This window comes from Centropristis striata, chromosome 4, assembly GCF_030273125.1.
Source record: "Centropristis striata isolate RG_2023a ecotype Rhode Island chromosome 4, C.striata_1.0, whole genome shotgun sequence".
Lineage (NCBI taxonomy): Eukaryota > Metazoa > Chordata > Actinopteri > Perciformes > Serranidae > Centropristis > Centropristis striata.
Genome location: NC_081520.1, coordinates 38,132,255 through 38,155,224, shown reverse-complemented (window position 1 = coordinate 38,155,224; position 22,970 = coordinate 38,132,255). Strand labels below are relative to the sequence as shown.

Sequence of the window (22,970 nt, the reverse complement as noted above, 5' to 3'; positions counted from 1 at the left end):
CGCTTATATGTGTCGTTATGGGTGGTATTGACAAACGACCTATTATGTAATTTAGGTTGGAGATCTTGTTTTCACACACCTTAAATCTTTTTTCTGTAACTTTATTTTAATATCCTCACCTTACCACCACCACCACCACCACTCCCTATTTAAATACACATTTCCACCCAAACCGCCTGTTTCTGGTTTGCTTGAGCTGACCCTCCTGGGTTCAACAACACCAAAGGCAACACTTAGGCCCTGTGTGACCAGTTAACGCTTCAAAAAACCCTTGAGCTCAATTGCTGAATTTGGGTTGCCTTTCTTTTTTTTGTTGCTGCACTATGCAACACATAAACATATGTTCATCTCATGCATGCACCCACCTACACTACTGAACTTACTGATGACACATGCCACTGCACTGCAAAAAAAGAAAAGTTGGGTGAACTCAAAATTTCAAGGCAACAAACTTCAATAAAATTTTAAGTGCACGAAAACTTTAAAGCAGTTTTTCTCACCCTTTGTGTAGTTACTGCAGTTTTGGCTCTGAAGGGCAGTATAATGATGGAGGGTTTTATTTACAAGTGCATGGGTTTTGGGTTGCACTTTGGATTGGGAAGTTGATTTGGTTGTTTAGGTTTGTTCCTGCTTCAGTCAGGGGAGTTCAGTCCTGCAGCAAGTATGTGTCGACACGAGTGGGCAGGTGTGAGTTAGCATAGATATTCACATACATACATGCATAAAGGCCACCAGCCCCCTCCCTCCCTCCAACACACAGCCCAAGTCACACAGGTGGACTATTTTGAAAAAATCTAAAAAACTATTCCAAAATGCGTCACTTATTTTTAATGAAGCCACAAAAGCACAGAAGGTCGATTATTAAAAAAAAACATAGTCATCTGAGCATAAAGCCACCAAACACACACAGACACACAGACTACCACACACACATGAGTGAGAGATTTCTCAGTCACCGACTTCATGTAAATACATGCCGTTATTACACCACTAGCAAATCATTAAACAGTCTTGGGTGTTAATATATCCCCCATTTAATTACGCTCTTAAACACTACTCATGCTCACAGAATCCAGGACTCCTTGTAATTCCTCATTTCTGAAAGAAATCAAACGGAGCAGAGCTTTACCTGTAGGGACATCTCTTTCTCTTTGATGCCAGCTTTCTGCCATTGTTAGGGAATCATACCGTCTCAATATTTAAATCCCAACTCAAGACCCATTTTCCTTGTTAAAGCTGGGGAAAAAGTCCCTTCTGTAAGAGCCTCTTTCTGCATTTGTAGGCTACAATTCTCATGGTCATTCTGGGTTTTCCTGCAGACTACCCTAGTGTCACTGAGTGCTCTCATATCCACTCGCATTGGTGAGGATCCAACAGTGCACATAGAGCTCACTGATAAAAGCAGACACAGAGGCAGATTTGCTGGCAAATGGGCTCAGCAGCACTGAGACATGTGCACCTGAATCTGCACACACAGACACAAGATCTGTCCCTGTTTTTTGAAGTTTGTGTGCGTCTGTTTTCACCACATTTTCTGCTATTTCTTTACTGTCGAGTGCAAATCTGTTTTTTTGAGATTGCTTTTATAAAAAATGTACACGACCTGGCCTTTTTTTCTAATGACCTAGTATTTTTCCGAGTATTGTCAGAGCTTCTGTGTCTCTTCTTCAAACAGTACTACCAAACCCTGGGAGAGAATTATATCTCAGCTGCCAGTTCGCCGGGCTCTGGAGAGCAAGTTTTTAAGGATAAGAAAACAGTTGAGGAAAGCGAGGAGGGTTGTGTGAAGACATTTTGAACACCCCAAGGTTTTAAAAGGGGGGGAGACTCCACTGTGGTGTGTGAAGTTGAATGGGAACATCACCCACCAGTGCACCTGGCGCTCTGCGTCTTTATGTGTGTGTATGTGTACTGGCTTGTGCATATGTGAGAGTGTGCTGCTTCCTCCAAAGTTATCAGTCCACAACCAGACTCCTTTTGGCCTGGGAATAAGAGGCTCCTTTAAAAGTCTGCATTTCTTTAAAGCTTCAAACTCATAGCTTTATTGCTGTTTTGCTGCGGTGTGCAAAAGGAGGTAGATGGAATTTCCTTGTGATTTTGCCTTCATGGAAGACAGCACTTTTATACCCCAGTATAGACTTTTCATACCTTTTATATAGTTATTTTTATAGGATTTTGTTCTCAACTTCACAAAAAGGCTTCTAGTGGAAGTGGGGCTTTTTTTGTCACTGTTTGGTGGAAGTTTTTGTATGAGTGTGAACTGCGGCAGATATATCAACTTTTATTAGCAGTTGTGTTTCCATTTCAGCAACCCAGCACATATCTGGTTAATGGGAGATTTTGGCTGGGCATTTTAATACAGCAAGTGGAGCACAGAGAAACATGGAATCAAAGAAAAGGGACAAACACAACAGAAGAAATGGTTCCTGAGGGGAAAAACATTTTGATAATAGTCAGGCCGTCCTTGTGTTATTGATTGCTGTTTGGTTTTACTGTGTGATTGATGGATGTTTGCAAGGTCTCATTTTATTAGTCTGTACTTAACCAAGTCAGCACAGGGATGCAGGGAAGACATGAAAAAAAGGTAATATTTTCAGCCTTACTCTTAGAGACTCCTAATGACAGAGGTCATTTGATATAAACATAAAATGCTTTTACCGTTCTTCATACACATAAATCAACAAGAATCTGGGAAGAGAATTATGTTTTTTGCTAAATTAATTTTGTAGTAGGACACAAAATTCATTCATCCAGGAACCTTACAGGCGCTCTGTTCTGTTAAGAGCTGTTAAGTGCTGTAGCAGGTCTGTGTGTTTCTTTATTTCTCCCTGCCCCCTGAGTCTGTCTTGCATTATGTATATAATGTTTATAAAAGCCAACCTCTGAAAGTGCGTTTACATGCACAGTTTAATCGAGCTATGTTTAAAATTCAATTTTGGCGTCTAATCGGACTTCTGTCCTTGTGCCAGTTAACATGCAACTGAGAAAAATTAAATTACTGATGGGAACATGTCCTCCTCCTCAACTCGGAAATGGAAATGGTAATCATTAAAAATGATTTCAGGAATATTTAGTTTTTTGAAATAGACAAATATTTCCAAGAAATTGCCATTGTTGTTGTTAACACAAACAGAAGTAAACAGCTGATTTGTTGACAGCCATTTTCAGCCACTGATTTGCTTCATTGATATATATTACTTATCTGCAAAAGAAAAAACATTTTGAAGCAAACATAATGCTGCCTGAAACACAAATTGAATGTATACATTTTACATAAAGAAAAGTCAGAAAATGAAGAAAGTGTCCACTGACAGAGTAATTCATTATTTCAAAGAGCACAATGGCCACTTTGCAGTAAGATGTCCCCTTGTACCAACTACAGTGTAATAAAACTATTTTATGGATTGTTAAGACGTTCACACTTGGTTAGTGTAGGAGAGAGACCACTTAAGTTAAAACAGATTTTTTTTTTTTGAGCTGGCTAAATAAATGCTTCTGCCCACAGCAGCACATTGCATAACTTCCATTTAAGTAATTTGCCATCTACTGTAAGTAATACACTCAAAGTCAAGTCCTTGATAGGACAGGAGGCCTTTCTGAGCTTGGTCCTACAGAGGCAAGAGTCCTTCCAGTCACTGGTATAACACATCAATGCAACAGGCTTGGAGTATGCAGGTGTGTCATGTCGTAATTGGACAGGTCCTATACGTTCAACACGTGCACGACATGCTAGTGGTTTTGGCATCAGTGCTTTTCAACATTTTTTTGAAATGGAAGAAGAAATACTTTTATTTAAAAAATGTAAGAAATAGCATAGCGCACCACCCATAGACTGTCTATGAAAAATGGACGTAGTCACTGTGACGTCACCCATTGCTTTGTGGACTGCCCGTTTGAGACCATTAAGTGAACTGTTATCATTAAGTGAAAATACAGTGTGAAAGGGTCAAAGTTAATCACTGGCATGTCTTTTGGGAGTGCCCAATGGTTAAATCCTTCTGGGTAGAGCTTCATAAAGTATTAAGTGGCATATTTAACACTAACCTGCCCATGCAGTTTTCCATATTATTTTTAGGAAATTTAGATTTACAGGTCAGGCAAGCTGATGAATATTTATTTGGTATTTTGATAACCACTTTTATTTAAAAAAATTTAAGAAATAGCATAGCGCACCACCCATAGACTGTAAATGGACGTAGTCACTGTGACGTCACCCATTGCTTTGTGGACTGCCCGTTTGAGACTGTACGCTCGTCGCCATCTTGCTTTATGTGTGTCGCCATCTTGTTTTCCGAAACGCGGAGCAGACCATATTTGGACTGTGGAGGAGCGAAAGGGTTATAACGACACTGACTACACGCCTCTCTACACCTCAACCTGACTGAGCAAAGTCGCTGCTAATTCATGTTAGCATTAACTGTAGCATTAACTGGGATGTTAGTTTTTGCAAAAAACAAAAAACAAATGTATGTTATTTACCTGAAAAAATGAACAGCGACTCCTTGGAGTGTCTGTTAGTCCAACCTAACGCTGAACAAGACATTTTTAAATGAACAAAGTGTCCAAATGAACTGTCATTAAGTGAAAATACAGTGTGAAAGGGTCAAAGTTAATCACTGGCATGTCTTTTGGGAGTGCCCAATGGTTAAATCCTTCTGGATAGAGCTTCATAAAGTATTAAGTGGCATATTTAACACTAACCTGCCCATGCAGTTTTCCATATTATTTTTAGGAAATTTAGATTTACAGGTCAGGCAAGCTGATGAATATTTATTTGGTATTTTGATAACCGCTGGTAAAAAAGCACTCAGAAGACGTTGGTTGCTCCCTGAGCCACCTACGGTGCAGGAGTGGATAGCTATAGTAGATGACATTTATCTTATGGAGAGGATTACCTTCTGCCTTCGCCTTCAGAAAGATAAATGTATTAAACTGTGGTCCACGTGGGTTAAATATGTTAATCTGGAACAGACTGAAGTACTGTATGGATACTGTATACTTTATTATTTAATGTTTTATTGGGTCTACTGATTAGTTTGTATTACTTATATTTCATTTAAAAACTCCCTGGTGGATAATTTCTTTTTCTTTTCTTTTTTCCTATTTGCTCTTTTACATATGCCTACCTTTCCCAGTTTGTTCAAAATTCTCAAATGTAATACACTTAACTTTCTGTATCTTGTTTCTTGTTTTGTAAACAAAAAAAACCTTGATTTTGAGTGGCAGAAATACTATTGTATTGAAAGTATCTGAAAGTAAGCATTGTATTATAATGCTCTCCCAAAATAAAAATTAAAAATGTAAAAAAAAAAAAAAAGAAAAGTTCAAAGTGTTAGACCGTTCTATTTTTTTTTTAACCTTTTTTAAAACTTTTATTGACACATTGCCGTGGATACGCATTGCTATTCTTCTCTCCTGATGACGGCTCGCCTTGTTAGACACCTGTCAATCAAAGGTAGCCACGCCCAAAATCATACGATTCTTGATCTTCTATTTTCTTCTAAATGGGACCATTATTTTCACATTTAACGTCATATTGTCTTGAAGAAGTTTTTTTACCTAGCCATTGAGACCATATAGTGTAAAATAAAAAAAATTCTGAGGTAATAAATCAAGTGAGAAGTTTTCTCATTTTATACTGAGATAGATAGGAATGAAATGCTTTTGCAACAGCTATCAGCGCCCCCTGTTGGAATTTTTGGTGACTGCAGATTAAATAGCACTTCCTGGTTTGCCTCACTGGAGGTTGCCACCTGGTTCAAAGGCTCATCTACTGTGCCAAAGAAGAAGAAGCTTGTGTGCAAAGCATTATGGGTGCACAAGCCTCGCTGAGGATGCTTGGAAATTCACCGAAAGAAGGATTCTGTCTTCTGTTGATTTCTGAGGATCCTTGACATCTGAAAAGTCCTTTGGCAGGTTTCGATGATGTAGCATCCTTCAAATTCAGCCGTTCGAGGATCCTTCCTCGACTTTGAGAAGCACCATCAGAATAGTGGTAACTTCTCATACAACACTATTTCTTGAAATAGGAACTATCACTTGAACCAAAACGCTGCTGTTGCCTAACCACTTTCAGTTAGGACAGAAACCCTCGAGTCAGAATCTCACATTTAGTACACTCACCTTCCCAGCTGACTATTACCAGTATCGGATACAAAACAAAGCGCTTCTTTTACTCCAAAAATGTTGCTTATGATCACAATCCAGGCACATGTTAAGTTGCAGATCCAGTACAATGTAGTTGAGAATTAGGGATTATTATAATATAAATGTAATTTTTAGAAGTCAGGTTTGGAGTTTTGGTGAGTATTTACAGCAGCAGGACGCTGTATATGCAATAAACTGAAATTGATTTTAATTATTTTTGAACAATATTGGAGATCTATGCAATAAGCTACATCAGGGATACTTTTCATCATTGGCTTTGATCTTTTTATGGGATTTTTTGACAAAATGAAAATAAATAATACTACCAAATGCATATTTTAACATACACGTGATCATCTGACTCATCTTGTAATGAGATCTCTGTCATCTACCTCTCTCTGTAAGACGCTGCAGATTATTGTTGCTATACAGAGTGTCTGTTTAATCGAACTAAGAGCCTGGTTAGATAAATTGAATCCATATGCAGATACTAGGTACAGAGTTACACAGACAGACAGAGAGTCGATCAGTAGTCATTTTATTCTCCATCTTATCACAGCAGAGCAGGAGGCTGTGGGTTCTACTGTCCAGTGATGCAGCGAGAAACAGGCAAAGCCGCCCAATCTGGTGTCTGACCCCCACCCCCACCTCCTCCCCTCGCTCTGTACGCCGCTACAGGTGGAACCAGGCAGTTGCTATAACAACAGGGCAAGTCACAGTAACATTTGTGCCACCTGATGTGCACCAAGTTTTCATACATTCCCGAATTCAGTAGATCTGCTGTTTTCGTAGCGTTCACTGCGAGGCGAATCAATCGCCAGTCAACCAGCTACCACACAAATAAGTATCTCCAGCTGTGGCAAAGAGAATACAATCCTATTCCAGTTTTGAAAATACACTGCAACACTACTACTTGTGCTTTACCTTCCCGAAAGCAGTCACAGTGGCTTTGAGTGGCTTACGCACATGACTCTGTGGTGAATTACACAGGCCCTGGTGTTGGCATAACAAGTCAACCATCTGTTGAACAGGCTCCTGGTTAAAAAAAATGTGTGAGTTGTTAAAAAAATACTTCTATCTATAAGAATAAAGTCAAAAGAACTTCAGTTCCTTTTTTTGTTTAGTTTTAAAAATAGAGCGTCAGCAAGAGGAAACGCTAAGACTTGTTAATCACTGTTATCTGATGTCACGTTGCCAAAGTAAGTTCGTTTTAGTTGGATTCATGAGCTGAGTGCAGGGATAGAGCAACAGCAAAGTGGTACATAACACTGTCTTTTTTATGATGTAGTGGAGCCTGAGCACACCAGTTTGACAGTTGCATTATTTGAAAAATAGCGCAATAAGGGCGGCTCCAAAATACATCACTTCGGGGCTCTTTAAATCTTCCAACCACATCAACTAAATGACAAAACAAGACATAAATAAACAGACAGCCGAACAGAGAGTTGGTTCCCTAAAAGACAGGTTGTAAATAGGTGTGTATTTGGATGTGTGTGTGTGTGTGTGTGTGTGTGTGTGTGTGTGTGTGTGTGTGTGTGTGTGTGTGTGTGTGTGTGTGTGTGTGTGTGTGTGTGTGTGTGTGTGTGTGTGTGTGTGTGTGTGTGTGTGTGTGTGTGTGTGTGTGTGTGTGTGTGTGTGTGTGTGCGTGCGTGCGTGTGCGTGTGTGTGTGTGTGGTGGGGAGAAAACTGCTGGATGAAACAGATTAGCACGCACCTATTTTAGTGTCAGGCTGTGCTATAAATCCACAAATCTCACTTTTCATTGAAGGCAGTAAACCTGATGTGAACTATGACCTCTAAAAGGACATATAGGATGCTTCCACTACTCTTCCTTCAGTTAAGTTCTGTGAAGCCATCATATTAAACATTAAAGAGGCACTCGGGCAATTTAGTAGAACACTTACAAACAGTTGTAGAGGCTTTTAAAAAGAATTGTAAAAATCAAAGCAACAGAGTAAAACTAAGGACGCTGTCAGACATTTCAAGTCTCGACCCAGGGGCAAATAATTATACATTGCTGCATTAATTTATCAATGAACCAAGAGGATTAAATTTCAGACTGACGGGTTGCTTGTGACAGTTATGGCGATAGTCGTCCTGCATCATAAATCTATCAGGGAACAGGTGAAAAAAAAGAACGACAGAAGTTTATGCAGCACTTTGGCTCTTCTGATCTGTATATTTATGTTATTTTGTGTCACTATGAGCTCATGAAGAGATTTCAAGCTTCATATGTCTTATTAAAATGTCCATATAGCATATGGAGCAATTTGAATTATATTCCAATGAGGAGAGAGCATATACAGCAGCCTGGAGAAGAAGCAAAGTACCCGACTTTTTTTATGAGAATGACATCTAATAGGTCAGGACAGGACGAAGAGGACGCATCTTGTATAGTAATGATTTAGGACTTATTACTGTGGGATCGCTGTCACACACTTTTTAATGGGTTTAATGAACTGACAAAGTATATGAAATAGGATACAACACTAGATTTAACAGCTTTTGACCTGTTAATCACGGAAAATCCCCGCGCTGACGTGTACAGATCAATTAGAGGATTGCTTCCTGAACATATTTCACGATCAGCAGATGGATTAATTAGTAGTTTAGCTTTTGAAATGATGCTAAAACCACATATCTGCTGTCAAAAAAGCATGTGGTTGGTTCGTTTGCTTTCACACCAGAAACTTTCAGTTCTCAGTTTGCTTTTTTTGGTCCACACCAGGGTTCGAATTCACACCACCATAATTAACGTTACTAACCAGACAAACAGACTGAAGTATTTCTAACTTTCTAACTGACTTTTAGTCTCAAGAATATGTCAAGTCCACAGAAACACTGAATTCCCATAATCACCTCAGTAGCACGCTGTTTGAACCATTTTTCCCACTTCCTTCTAACTTCATATTTTCAAGAGTTATTTTTCAGAACTTTTTATTTTCACAAACTGATGATAAATAAACTGAACAGTTCAGTCCAGTATGAATTGTGTTTCCTGTGACTGTACAATATGTCAGTATCTTATGATGATAATAATAATAATAATAATAATAATAATAATAATAATTTTCAAATGCTATAAGTGCTTGACAATAAAACAAAATGCAATTAAGAACACCTAAATAAAACAATTAAACAATTTATAAAACAATGTAAAAGAAGGAAAAGGTCAATAAAAGGCAATAAAATAAAAGTACGTTATAAGAAGAGATTTAAAAGATGACACTGAGTTTGGATCTCCAGGCAGGTTTTTCCAAAGCTTTGGGGCCCAAAAGGCTCGGTCACCTTTTGTGACCAGTCTGGATCGTCACACTATCATCTATAGACGGTCGGTTGGAGATGTGCTGTCTAACATACAAACCCTGTGTGTTTTTCAGGAGAATCCATATGTGATGCTTCGGCAGAACCACCAAGAACTGGAGGGAAACGAGCGATACGAAGGCTTCTGCGTGGACATGCTGAAGGAGCTGGCAGACATTCTCAAGTTCAAGTATCGCATCCGTCTTGTGGGGGACGGACTGTACGGGGTTCCCGGAGCCAACGGGACATGGACTGGCATGGTCGGAGAGCTCATCTCAAGGGTATGTAAATATATACACATGCACAGACTGTTAAAAAGCCCTACAACCAACAACCACAAATTCTCATCTCTATCACATTATACATGTAAGCAGAACAGTGTCCAAAGCACTTCCTCTGGCCAAACAAACACATAAGTGGATTTCTGCTGTCATATAGATCACAGCTACCCATTTTCATGTCATGGACACACTTTTCATTCAACAGCTGGTCTTTTGAGCTTATTCTATTTTCCAAAACAGTCACAGCTTGTTGGTGGCTTGTTCCCTGTCAGCTCCTTTCCTTAAGCCTTCTGAACTGACCTTAACAGACTTTCCTCCTGAATCAGTCTATGTTGTTGCTGTTAAATCTCTGAGTGAGGTGTTACACTTCCTCCAGCTACGCTGTGTGTAGCTGTTCACAGGCAGATAAGGTTATATAAGGGTGCCATGGAGAGAAGAGGGGGAAGAAAAGAAGTGAAACAGGAGTAAAATATAGTGAGGAGGAAGGCTGGAGTGAGGAAGAGGAAAAGAGAAATGAAGTCGAGAGAGATTGAGCCACTCCTAAGAGGTGATCTGTCTTAATTCTGTGGGCTAATGGAGGGCAAAGCCATTAAGTATGTAAAGCAAGTGAGAGTGCCTGCTCTTGTTATTGTCACAGCCTGCCGCCGCCCTCGTCTCCTGTAAGTCGCCTGTGAAAGAGTGACCTTCAGAAGGGCCACAGTGGAAGTCAACGTGTGTCTCTGGCAGCAGCTTGAGTTGTGGAGTGGCGGCGGCGGAAGGGCAGACGAGAATTTGAGACGTGCTTGAGAGGGATTTGTCATGGGATGGGGGACATCTGGAGGGATGTTCCACAGTGGACAGAAAGGCTTGAGCTTGTTTGCTTAAAGGCTTAGAAAGGGATGGAAAAGATGGCAGAGTAAAAAGATTGTGAAAGGAACAGCCGTGGTTGCAAGTTTAATGGATGAGTTTAAAAAGGATATGAAATATACACTGTGCAGCAGCAAAGGAGGGCGGCCTTGGGTTACTCCGGACAACATATACCTGTGTCCCTGCCAGTACCACTCACACCGTACAATATTTCACTGTGTGAGGGTGATTAGTTTGACGGGTGTCAGACAGCCTGAGCTAACAATGAGGCATGCCAGGAGGAATCCAGACCAAAGTCTTAGTACAGTATGTCCTGCTTCCATAATCCTCAGTGCTCCCGTTAGAGAACAGAGGCATCTCCGAAGACTGAACTCTAAAAGTCAAATACTACATCCTAGAGGGTAATGTTTAATGTATCCCTTACATGCACAAGTTTTATTTTTGGGGTTAGCATGATGTGATTGAATGCAAGTGGAAACAGATATGATGCAATATTGAACAGCCGACATTAGCGTGTTTTTTCTCTTTTTTTTCAGTTGTACTAGAAGGCATAACAGCAGGCAGGCAGAGGAATCTAGTAATCAATATTAATATTCTATCGTCGCATAAATATTTCAGCGGCTGTTACGAACGTGTGTTCATTTTTCAAAGGATCAGTGACTTTCTTTGTTGGAAATTGCCTGGATGGTCGTTCCCTCCGTGCAGCTTCCTTCCGGCACTGGGAGCAGGCGATCAGACTTTCAAACGATGGAGAGAGAGAAAGAGAGAGGGAAAAAAAGATGAGGCGGAGGCTGGGGACAGCTGATGATGGAGGGTCAGAGCCTGCGGGCGGAGGGTAGGGCAGCAGGAGGCATTAGGCTTCAGCGTGGAGTGTAGGCTGGGGCGAGGTTAAAGAGGTGGAAATTTTGCAGTGGAACGCATTAATTGAAGCACAGACAGACAGACAGAGCTGGATTGGAGCTTTTTCTTTTTCCGTGGAGCTCTAAATGTCTTCTACTAGCGTTTTAAACCTAAAGGTTCAAATAAATATGGGAAAAAGAGACATTTTCACATCACATCAAAATGGATGTTGTTGCAAAAACACTCTTTTTATGCATGCCAGATGCCCTTTTCCCTGCCTCTCTCTTTCCTGGAGATACAAACAGTGTGTTGTGGATTTTGAGTGGCATCTGCAGTGCTGCAGCAGAGCTCCCCTCTCTCCTCGCTCTCATCCTCCCATTCCTCTCCGTCTCCCCAATCCTCTTAGTTCTCCTGCAGCAGACAAAGAGCAATGCGTTGCTGCTTTCACTCTTTGCTCCTCAGGGAGATGAAAAATCCCTTGCAGTTGCACTTTGCTGGCCTGTATTATTAGCAGGGAGCCATACAGTATTCAGCGTACATTGACCATTTCTACGTGTGTGCGTCTGTGTGTTTCAAAGTGTGTGTTTTACCAGCCGCTGCTTTGTCAAGTGATTTGTCTTGACAGTGTTCCCTTGGCCGGCCACAATGGTTACCCTCAGCTCTCTTGTGCCCTACACACACACACACACACACACACACACACACACAAACACACACACAGCACATAGATACAGAAACACACACAGCACATCGACACATACACACACAGTGCCAATGCTGGATTATCCTCACCACAGATAGCACTATTGGCGGACAAAGGGGCTTTGGGATACAAAAGGGCATTATTAGGGAATTAGCATCTAGTAGCCCACTTCTTATGTCATCCTTTCAAGAGCTTAAATTATTGGTTATGTCATAAACGCATGTTACGGCCTCACAGCTGCGCTCGGCCTGCTTTTTAGACTGCATGATGCGATTCTTTTTCTCACCCTCTGTTTTTCAGAAAGCTGACCTGGCAGTGGCGGGCCTCACCATCACAGCAGAGCGCGAAAAGGTCATCGACTTCTCCAAGCCCTTCATGACCCTCGGCATCAGCATCATGTACCGCGTCCACTTGGTGAGTTACCTCCCGCAATTCACACGCACACACACACACACACACACACACAGGCATTGTGCAGCTTGCAGACGTACCCCAGCAGGCCGTCAGCCTTGTCTAATGGCTGGAAAAGAACCACTCTCCCTTTTGGGCTGTAGAGTCTATCTTTCTTAGTCTGTACAAATGCTTCAAAAACCTGAGCACCTTTGCGCCTCTTTTTACCTTTCAGCTCCTCCATCTGTGTGTTTCCAAGGCTATACGCTGCTCTTCCTTCTCTCCTCCTCTCCTCCAACCCTTAGTCTCACTTTCTTGCTTCTTCTTTTACTCCCCAACATCCTTTGCCGTCTGTCCCTGCAGTCTCAACTTTTTTTAATAGTGTCCAGCTCTTTTCACTTCGCCTGTGTTTGCCTGTTTCCTCCTTCTGTTGCTGTGCCCCCCCTCCATCCTGCCGGCACCAGATGGCGTGTGTTTTACTGTGTGAACTTCCTTGATGAATGTACCAGTTGCACAGTTGTTTTCTGCTTGCCCTCTGCTTGGGTTTGGCCATCTTATTCACACGAGAAACGCCCTCCATGCTCCGCAGAGAGCAAGCACAAGCAAGGAACAGAGAAATAACAGCAGTGCAGGTGGAAATGAGCCAGTGTTTGTCGAGTCAGTGGCACATTAATCATCAGTCCGCCCCAAGGTGACACAGCGGGGCCCAGTATGGCACGGGCCACAGTCCACACCGAGGTGATCTGGCACGTGCATTGTTTCCCAGAGGGGCATTTACTCACATTCTCTCTTGCTCCCCTTCTTGTAAACCTCCCTCCTTCTCACCTTCCCATAGTGTACACACAGCGCTAATAGGTGTAGCAGTGAGGGACTCAATTGAGCGCCAACAGTTGGAGAGAATCAATCGATGCTCGCAGCAGGTGCAGTGTTAAATGGGCTGCCGGGTGGCGTATCACCTCTGAAGTGGGAGGAAAGCAGGCAGGTGGTGATATGGAACTGATGTCCCTCAGGGCTGGCACACAGAGTCACAGAGTTGAATTAGCACAGGCTTGACCCAGGTGACGCCAAATTCCTGAGTAAGAGGTCAATAAAAAAGGAAATGAAGAAGGATTATTATGGAGATAAAGCGCTGGTGTGTGGAGGTTTTTCAGTTCAGCTTTTTATTTCGAACATGTGCGAGTAACACAACAAAGTAAACACAAAAACAAATACATCCAATGAGAATAATCAAAACAAAAAAAATTGCAATAGTCAAAACAAACGCTGTAATGTGAACGCAACATGTCCGAAAAGGAGAAGGATGAAGCATATACTTATTTAAACCTTCTCCACTACTCAATTAACACTTTTTTTCCCCCTAAACATGCATATTTAAATAATACATATTAACAAAAAAACAAAACATTTTTGAAAATAAATAGATTACATAAACAGATACATGAATAATTTATCATTAATGAAAACACCCGGTTGTTAAAGCTCTTCTTCCTCCCTGTACCTTGTTTTAAAAAGATACAGAGAAGAGAAAACGTTATGAGATTAGAGGGAATGTGAAGACAGGTGTCCCCTTTATCTTTGTCTTTCTCTCTGTCTGTCTTCATGCTACTTTTATCCTCCCATTGTCCCTCAGCATTTCTCAGATCTGACTCAGAGCGGTCCCTCGGCATGGCTCTAAAATTCGATATTTGAATTTCTGTGACTGCACTTGTTTAGTTCTAATCCACTGACTATTGATCTGAGACACAGTGATTTCTACAAGGGGGGTTGCTGCTTATTTCAAACTTTAAATGAAAATTTCAGTCTAATCAATGAGAAGGACGAATGCAATAAAATAAAGGCGCCTTTTGAGTATTATTAACCTCAGACGGTCATCGAATCTCATTCTCTTCTCTTTATCAGTATATATGCATTCTCTCTCTCTCTCAAACACACACAGATTTTCTCTTTTATTGTGGATCTTCTTTGTCTTACCATGAATATACAGTCATGGAAAAAATGATTAGATCAGATTAGATGTCTTCAATTTCTTGTTTATTTTAATGCCTGGTACAACTAAAGGTACAGTTGTTTGGAGAAACATAATGATAACAACAAAAATAGGTCATAAGAGTTTAATTTAAGAGCTAATATTTAGACATTTGCCATGGTTTTCTTTATAATAACCAAATCATTATGAAGAAAACCATGGAAAATGTCTACATATCAGCTCTTCAATTGAACTCTTATGTTTTTATCATTATGTTTCTCCAAATAAATGTACCTTTAGTTGTACCAGGCATTAAAATGAACAATAAAGTGAAAAAAACAAGGGGTGGTCTAAAAATGTTTTTCCATGACTGTATATTCATTAGGACTTTAACATATTCAGATGCTGAGTAATCAGTCAATTTACTCCGTTCTTAGTATAAATTATCATTTTTACAACAATAAAAGGCAGAATCCTATTTTTGCAAAATTACTCATCTATAGCCCTGGTGGCATGAACAAGCACACTCAGTCACCTATGTCCGCACTGGACGAGCCTCCATCCCCGGAGTTGGACTAATGTGTAATAGATATTACTCAGATGTAAAGTGTAATGGATATTACACAGTGTTGCCAACTTGGTGATTTTCTTTCTGGATTTAGCAACTTTTCAGAACCTTTTAGCTTCTCAGAATCAAACTCAATCAGCAGCTGCACAGTGTCTCTGTGTGTCCTCTCTCTGTGCACACAGGTGAGAGATACAGTGGCCCTGAGAGCAAAAACGCATGCAAATACACAAAACACAAGCAAAAAGGGCTCCAGGTCATTTTGTCAGGGCCTAATGCAACCCAAAATAAATTGAGATGTAAGCCAATTTGCATGTGAATTAGTGGTTGAAACATAACAATCAAAATAAATGCAGGTCTCTAAGTTGTGTGTGGGGTCAGTACTGAGTCACACAAGAGATAGTAGGGAGGAGAAATGGCAGAGCGCAAATATTTTTTACATCACATTTCTAGTAATCTGGAAAGGAAACAACAGTTTAAATGTCCTTTTAATCTATCAAAAGGACATGCACTGTGCATGTAAATAAGATGCTGGACAGTTTGAGTAGAAAAAGCATCAAAACAGATTTAAAAAAACATTTTTTTAGCAAAGAACCTCATTGTTCTCAATACTCTGCTGCTCCGAAATCACATCAACCCAGAAAATGGCAGCATTTTCACTGACCAGCTAAATATATTAACTGTCAATGACGTCACCTATATTGTTTTCAGATAAGTGAAAATTAAGCCTACCCGGGCTACTGCCTGGGAAATTAAATATATATGGGTAGAATGTGCTTATTGTATAATTAGCCTGATCAGTGCATTCACACGCTCTCACCTACGGAGTTATTCCTGCAAGTGGAAGTGCATTTCCTGTAAGAAAACCTTAGAAAACCTGAACTGAAACTCCACTGGTTCCTCCACTGTAAACACTGTCAGCTGTCACAGTTGGCTTTCTGTTGATGATTCAGCACAGCGGCGAATCACAATTACTTGTCACATTATTCTGTGTCATTGTTTTATGTTACACAAAAAGACAGATTCTCTGTTTGCCTTGTATACTCACTCTGTTGAATGCTTTACGCAGCACCGCATTGAAATAAAAAATATGGGAACAAATCTCAGACAGCTCGCACCTTGTTTGCAGAAGACGATCTCTACCCGCCTCGGTTCGCCAGCTGTCTTGCCTGACTATTATGTGGCTGGTTGAATGCTTGTAGTTATGTATATGTACTGTATTGAGTCATCTAGTATATCTCATATTGTGCAGTGTGTGTCCTTTGAGACATGCATGTGGTCTGAGGCCATATAAACAAGTTTGATTTGCTTTTACACACAAATCAAAGTGTGCACTTTCACCTCCGGAGCCAGTACAATATATGAATTGGACATCAGAGTTATGAACCCAGACATAACCGAGAGCTACTGTCAACCTCTTCTCATAAAAGTCATCCCTCCCTTACATTCATCATCCCTGCAACAAAAAGCCCAAGACCCCAAGACTCTGAGGTACTTTATATCTGTGCCAGGTCCATCATCTCAGCATTTCCTTCATTTTGGGGATTGTGTGGCAAAGTAAGCATGTGTGTGACTAATGCTACCTATACATCAGACGACTTTGTAAAGATTTGGAAAAGACTCCTGGAAAACTATCAGCTCACATCTAAAGAAAGAGAAAAAAGAAATTGAGTTGAAAAAAAAACAACAAAAAGAAAAGAAGAAGACGCCACAAAACGCCCCCTCACAAAGCTGAAAAAGGGGTTTCTGTTCTTCTGACATGAAAAGTTGACTATTTTACAGTATAAATAGATATAAGGAAGAATAAAGGAAAGGAAAATTTAGAAATGAATTCAAGATATACATTTATGTCCTATTTAATTATAATTTGTTTAATTGAATAATTATATTTATCAGCTCTATCGACTTTCATTTAGTTAATCATATATTAATCCTTGATTATTTATTACTTATTTATGTATACATTTATTTATACATTTAACTGGGGCTGCTTACTGTTCTCTTTACTAAGAAACAGCGCCCCCAAAAATCCCGCTTGTGGCCGTAAATATATGACATCACTATATTTTTATTTAGCTTACTTGCATTATTGTGATGTTACTTTTTCCTGTCAAAGTAGTTTTACTGGCCGGTCTGGAACCGATCATCTATTGGTTGTTGATTGTGTTACGTCACTGAGATTTGCGTTAATATCAAACACGTTTGATATGATCCAAACCCAAGACTAGGAAAAGACTGATATGAAACAGTGCAGATTACTACCTTAAACTTAGCAATGAAGTGAGTTTACTAAAGACTTTCAGTTTTTAATCTGGTACTGTGAAAACCTTTTGGTGTAAACCCAGCATAAGAGAAAGAGAGAGCGGCACTTAATTAGATATAGGAGCTAATTAGGGGTGTGTGGAAACCGTGTCAGATTCAGCAGCTGCCCTGAGGGTAAACCGCGGCATACGGAAATTTATTGACTCTCTGGTCGCACACGACCTCTGACGGTTGCAAACACATGTAGCCTTGTGCATGAAAAAACACACACCCACATGGTTTCACACTGTAATGCACAGCCACACGTATGTTCAAAACACACAAACATAGAGCGAGGCAACCTGGTGAGCCCAGGAGATGGCAGGATGTTGTTATGAATTTGACCCTGTGACCTCTGCCAAATCAACTGCTCTCTGCAGATTGCCCCCGCGGCTATCTCTACAGCAGTAACAGCTGAGGGCTTCGACACAATTAGAAATGCACACACTATCAAAGAGCCCAGAGAAAGAAAGGAAAAAAACAGAAGGTAGGGAAACACGGGGAGGGAGAGGAAGAAAGACAACATAAAAGAGAATTAGCAAAAAATGGGCAGAAAAAGAAGCAAAAGGGGGTGGAGAGAAGACGGAGGAATGAAAGAGAGAGTTGAAGTGACAATGGGAAGTCTCAGTATTCAGGCAGGCTGCCTCGGGGGGGCAACAGTGTGGCGTGAATACAAAGAGGCAGGATGACTAGGTGAAATCCTTGACTGGATAACCTCACCAGCTCCTTCAGCCATCCTCCTGGCAATCCTGAGAGAGAGGAAGGGGAAAGCAGGGGGGATGAAGGAGGGACAGAGGGAAAGTTAAGAGAGAACAAGGGCAGTGCAAGGTAAAAACCAATGAGCTCTTCATCTGCCTGTTAAGAGAAAGAAGAGATACACACATACTATAATAGGCAGCAATTCCTCGCTGTTCTATTTGTTGAGATGTACTCATAAAAACGGGTCGTAAAGGATGTTTCACCCTCTGCACAATGTCTGCATTCTCTCCTGTCCTTTGGTTTGCCTCACGCCCTCTTATCATCTTAACGTCACGATAAACCTTTAGAAAATGATTCCCCTGCCTCTTATAAAAATAATTCAAACACTGCAGCAAATGTTTCTATGTGAGGAGCCGCTGCAACCTGTGGCTATAATTTATGCTCATATTTGGTGCTTGTTGCAGTCTAATAATCCCTTTATTGCAGCAGGGTTACTTTAATATCTAACTCATGTGCCAGGTCTAGGGCTGGGTAAAATGGACCAGAAGTCATATCCCAATATATTTAGGCGTTATATCGATATATAAGATATATATCCTGATATTTTTAAGCCAAATATGACATGTCACAAGTAGTTTTATTGAAACTTTGAAATTTCATTGATCATAAATACTAACAACAGGAGTACCGGTAACGCTTTATATTAAGGTCCTTGTAATAACCATTAATTAACAAGTAATAAGGCCCTTGTAAGTCCTTACAAGATGCTTATTAACATTATTGTGTGTTTATAAGCTTATATAAGTGTTAATAATGGCATTACAAAACACCCATGACCCACCCATTATGTCTTTCCCATGCCTTTATTAATCTTATTTTGTTTGCTTATTGATATTAAAATATACTTTATTGCTCATCTATTATTAAGTTAACTATAAGTTAACTATGCTTTTTGCAACTACCGGATCTAAAGCGAGAACAATGCCTTATTACTTGTTAATTAATGGTTATTAAGGACCTTATTATAAAGCGTTACTGGAGTACCTTTTTTAAAAAAAATCAAAGCTCCATAAAGTGTCCATTTAAATAAAAAAATATCTTAAATAAAAATAGCCTATGAAATAAAATAGGCCAATTTCTTCCTGAAATAATTCCTAATGTCAGTACTTCTGATTTGTTTGGTCATTATGTCATAGTTTTAAAGTCCTATGTCTCTTCCGAGTGTATATCTGTCATTCACTGTCTCATTTCAAATCTCTTCTTAAAACCCACCTCTTCTCGTTGGCTTTTAACACCACGTAGAGTGTTGATTTTATGATTTTACGATTTTCTGTTTTTATTGTATTCATGCATATTTTATTTTGTGCGGGCAGTACATTTTACATTTTATTTTATTCATTTTTATACCATTTTTTATTTATTTTATCTTATTGCATCTTCCTGTTCTATTGTTTACTACATCTCTTTGTATTGTGTTACGTATTTATTGTTTGTGCAGCACTTCGGAAACCTTGTGTTTGCTAAAATTGTGCTATATAAATAAAGTGGATTGGATTGGATTGGATTCAGCAGTAACCAGCAGATCAGCTATGGTTGCTGTGTCTTCCTCTGCTACCTGCTGCCTCTGTGTTCAGCACTGGTGCGCCCTGTGCACAGGGTTGCCCAAGCACGTACTATATCTGCCCTGCTGCTGCTGACTGACAGCACAGACAGCTGCTGACAAGCTTTGAAACACACGCTCACACACACACACACACACACACACACAGGCACTGACAGTCCACCTCGCACACACAGACTCACCTTCTGAAATGAAGAGAGAGCGGACCACCTATATGAGCCGACTGTTTAAACAATAACCCAGAGGCCATTTGGAGGACCGGGCGGTATACTTGTGGTTTTGTAAATTGTTCTCCCAAGTCAATTTATCACTGATAACTTTTGAATTACTAAATACACTCAATATTTACATGCATAAGTTATTAATAACTGTGCTAACAGCAGTGACACCAAGTCCTCAGCTGCAGAGATGAATCAGAGGTAAGCATCTGTGAAGGACAGATGCACTGTTTCATAATTCCTCTACCTCACAGGAAACAGGAGTCAGTCAGCCTGTTCCATGGGCCACCTCCTCTCTAACAAGGATTCAGTAGTGCACTCACTGTACTGTGAACTGCAGTGTGAAAGCCAGTTTAAACCTGCATCAACAGTTTTTTGTAGCAAGCTGTAAACATAACATTGGCACATTATCTCCTCTATAAAACCATTAGGGCTAACATGGTGTAGAAAAGTTGCTTATAATATTTACCTGATGAATGTACATCCAATATTCGCTCTCTTTTAGCTGTGTTTTGTTCCACCAAACCCTGGGGGAAATATCAGGCTCTTAGCTGCTAAATACTCCTGCTGTTTGGTGCAGGGCAGGGAGTGTACAGTCAGTTTATCAGTGGAAATGAGGCTCATAACAACACTCAAACAGTAAAGTTGCTGCAGTGCAATCAAAACCAGGGGCATTTTTTATGTGTGATTCATTTCACACTTTAGTGTGCTTTTGAACTGTTGTTTTTGCCGTGAGAACTTTCACACAACGTGGGTATTATACAGCAAAAAAAATGACAGGATTTTTTTTTTCTGAGATTTTGCACTGCAAATAACGGCATCAACCAATCACAATTTTTAGTGCAGCAAACAGTTAATGTTGCCAATTTGGGGTCCAAATGACTTGTTCCCATAGACTAGAATACAATGAAAGAGATGTCTGTAAATCAATGGATAATTGAGCAGATTGAGATCATCCATTCAGTACAATAACATTTGGAAAGTCTAGAAGAGCCGCATGATTGATTTATCTTATCCCTATTCAAGTTAGTCGAGGGCTAAACTTGAAGTCTCTGGTGGGGCTGCTCTATATGGCCCCCAAAGTGCAGAAGATCCATAGAAGATCCAGGCAATTTTATACACAGAAGTGCTTCATGCAGCACTGAGCAACTTTCATAGGAATTAACGGGGCCCTCCAACACTGTATGCAGTTCTCTTTATACATTTATGGTCGCACCTTTACTTGTGAGGATTGTTAAACAGTAAAGCTCTGTAGTGTGAACAAAGACGGCAAACTTTATCACTCCTTTTAACTGTGACAAAGCAACCTGGTCTCACAGGAATCCGTGAAATAGCCACGGATTCGCTTAACTCAAAATCCGTGGAATAGCCACGGAATCACTCAAATTTCCGTGAAACTGACACGGATTTCGCTACAATGCAAGTTAATGACAGTCATATCCCGTGGCTATTCCAACATACAAAGTGATTATGTACATTCACTGAGTGAAAATTTAGAAAATAAAACATATATTTCTCGCTAGAAATGTGATCAAAATCCATTTTTATGCAGAAACTAAGTCAAAATATTGTTTTTTTTCACTAAAAATTAGAGAACTGTCCGCCATGTTTTTTGTTCTGACCGCCGGGACCTTGAAAGTCACGTGACTTGGAACAAACCAATAGGAAAAAATATTAACTTGCATTGTAGCGAAATCCGTGTCAGTTTCACGGAAATTTGAGTGATTCCGTGGCTATTCCACGGATTTTGAGTTAAGCAAATCCGTGGCTTTTCACAGATTCCTGTGAGACCAGGTTGGACAAAGGCAGATCCACTTCTTCAGTTCTTACCTTTCACATTAAAAGCCCTTGACATATTCACGGTCGCCCATAATTGTGATTTCATTTTCATTATGATATGTTTGGAAAAGATTGGTTTATAAAGTTTTGAGAAGATATGCACTTTATCTGTGAGTAATAAATCACATTGTCACAATCTTCTTGGCCAGGTCTCTCTTGAAAAAGAGATTTTTAATCTCAATGAGGCTTTTACCGTGTTTAATAAAGGATATGTGTCATCATTTCATGAAAAGAGGTTAAAAAAATATATTTTCTTCCAACTTTGAGTGATCATGTACTTGCACTGTGTAACGGTTTGCACAAGGGAACTCAATTTCACATTGACTAAAAGGAAACTAGACCACACAAAAACATTCTGAAGAATGAGTTGGCGTGAATCAATTCAATATTTGTGTTTGAAAAGTGTTGCAACTCTCACATATTCACATCACTGCTATAGTGAATAGTTTAAATGCTGTTTCTTCATCACAGCCCTGGTGTGTTAAGGCCTGAAGTGTTAATTACCTGTTGATTTATCTCTACAGGACAACCTTTTCACATTACACATGTCATTTAATCCATTGTAATATTAACAGTGCAGCTTTAAACGTAACATTCTGGCAAATATCACAGTAACCCAGATCATATTCTTTGTTTTCACAAGATGATGATTAAATGGGGATTAATTAGGCTTTTTCTTTCTAGGACTCACTTCACAAGACCTAAAATGTTTGTAAAATGGCGAAAAAACAACACATTTTGGATACATTCACACAGATTTTGATGCATTTTCTGCAGTTCCCATTTAGCCTATCTGAGTGTCTGTGTGCTCATTAGTGTGTCTCTTGCAGCCTCACCATGATTTCCCTTCCAGCTTCTGAAAACCTAACTTTGTCTCTTAGTGTTAAAGCACACATATTACACTACAAGAGTCCAGGTCTCTGTTGATATTTTTGATTTCTGTCTCCTCCGACCCTTTACTCTCTCTATCTGCTCTCTCCTCTGCACCTTCACATCTCCACCATCTGTTAGCATGGGTGCCCTGCGTCTCTGCAGCTCGCTTCATCTTAATAACAGCACCTTGGTGGGAGCTTAAGATGTGGACACGCGGGGCATGCATTTAACAAAACGCTGGTTCAGCATGCACCAAACTGGACCAGCAAACAGGAGGACTCATGTCAGCACATACTGCTGTTACCCACATAATGCCAGTGCCAGGAGAGGCAGCTTGGCAACGATGCTTTGCTTCACAACAGTACTTTACCTCTGAGT

General features: G+C 40.1%; 1 protein-coding gene across 1 annotated transcript in view; it reads left to right on the top strand.

The window, feature by feature from the left end:
- The window catches only part of grik4 (glutamate receptor, ionotropic, kainate 4), a 441,808-nt gene that overhangs the window by 400,353 nt on the left and 18,485 nt on the right, over positions 1–22,970 (top strand). The window contains exons 13-14 of the mRNA XM_059330837.1: positions 9,528–9,731; positions 12,421–12,534. Coding sequence (XP_059186820.1) covers positions 9,528–9,731; positions 12,421–12,534 — 318 coding nt within the window. The remainder of the gene's footprint in view (positions 1–9,527; positions 9,732–12,420; positions 12,535–22,970) is intronic.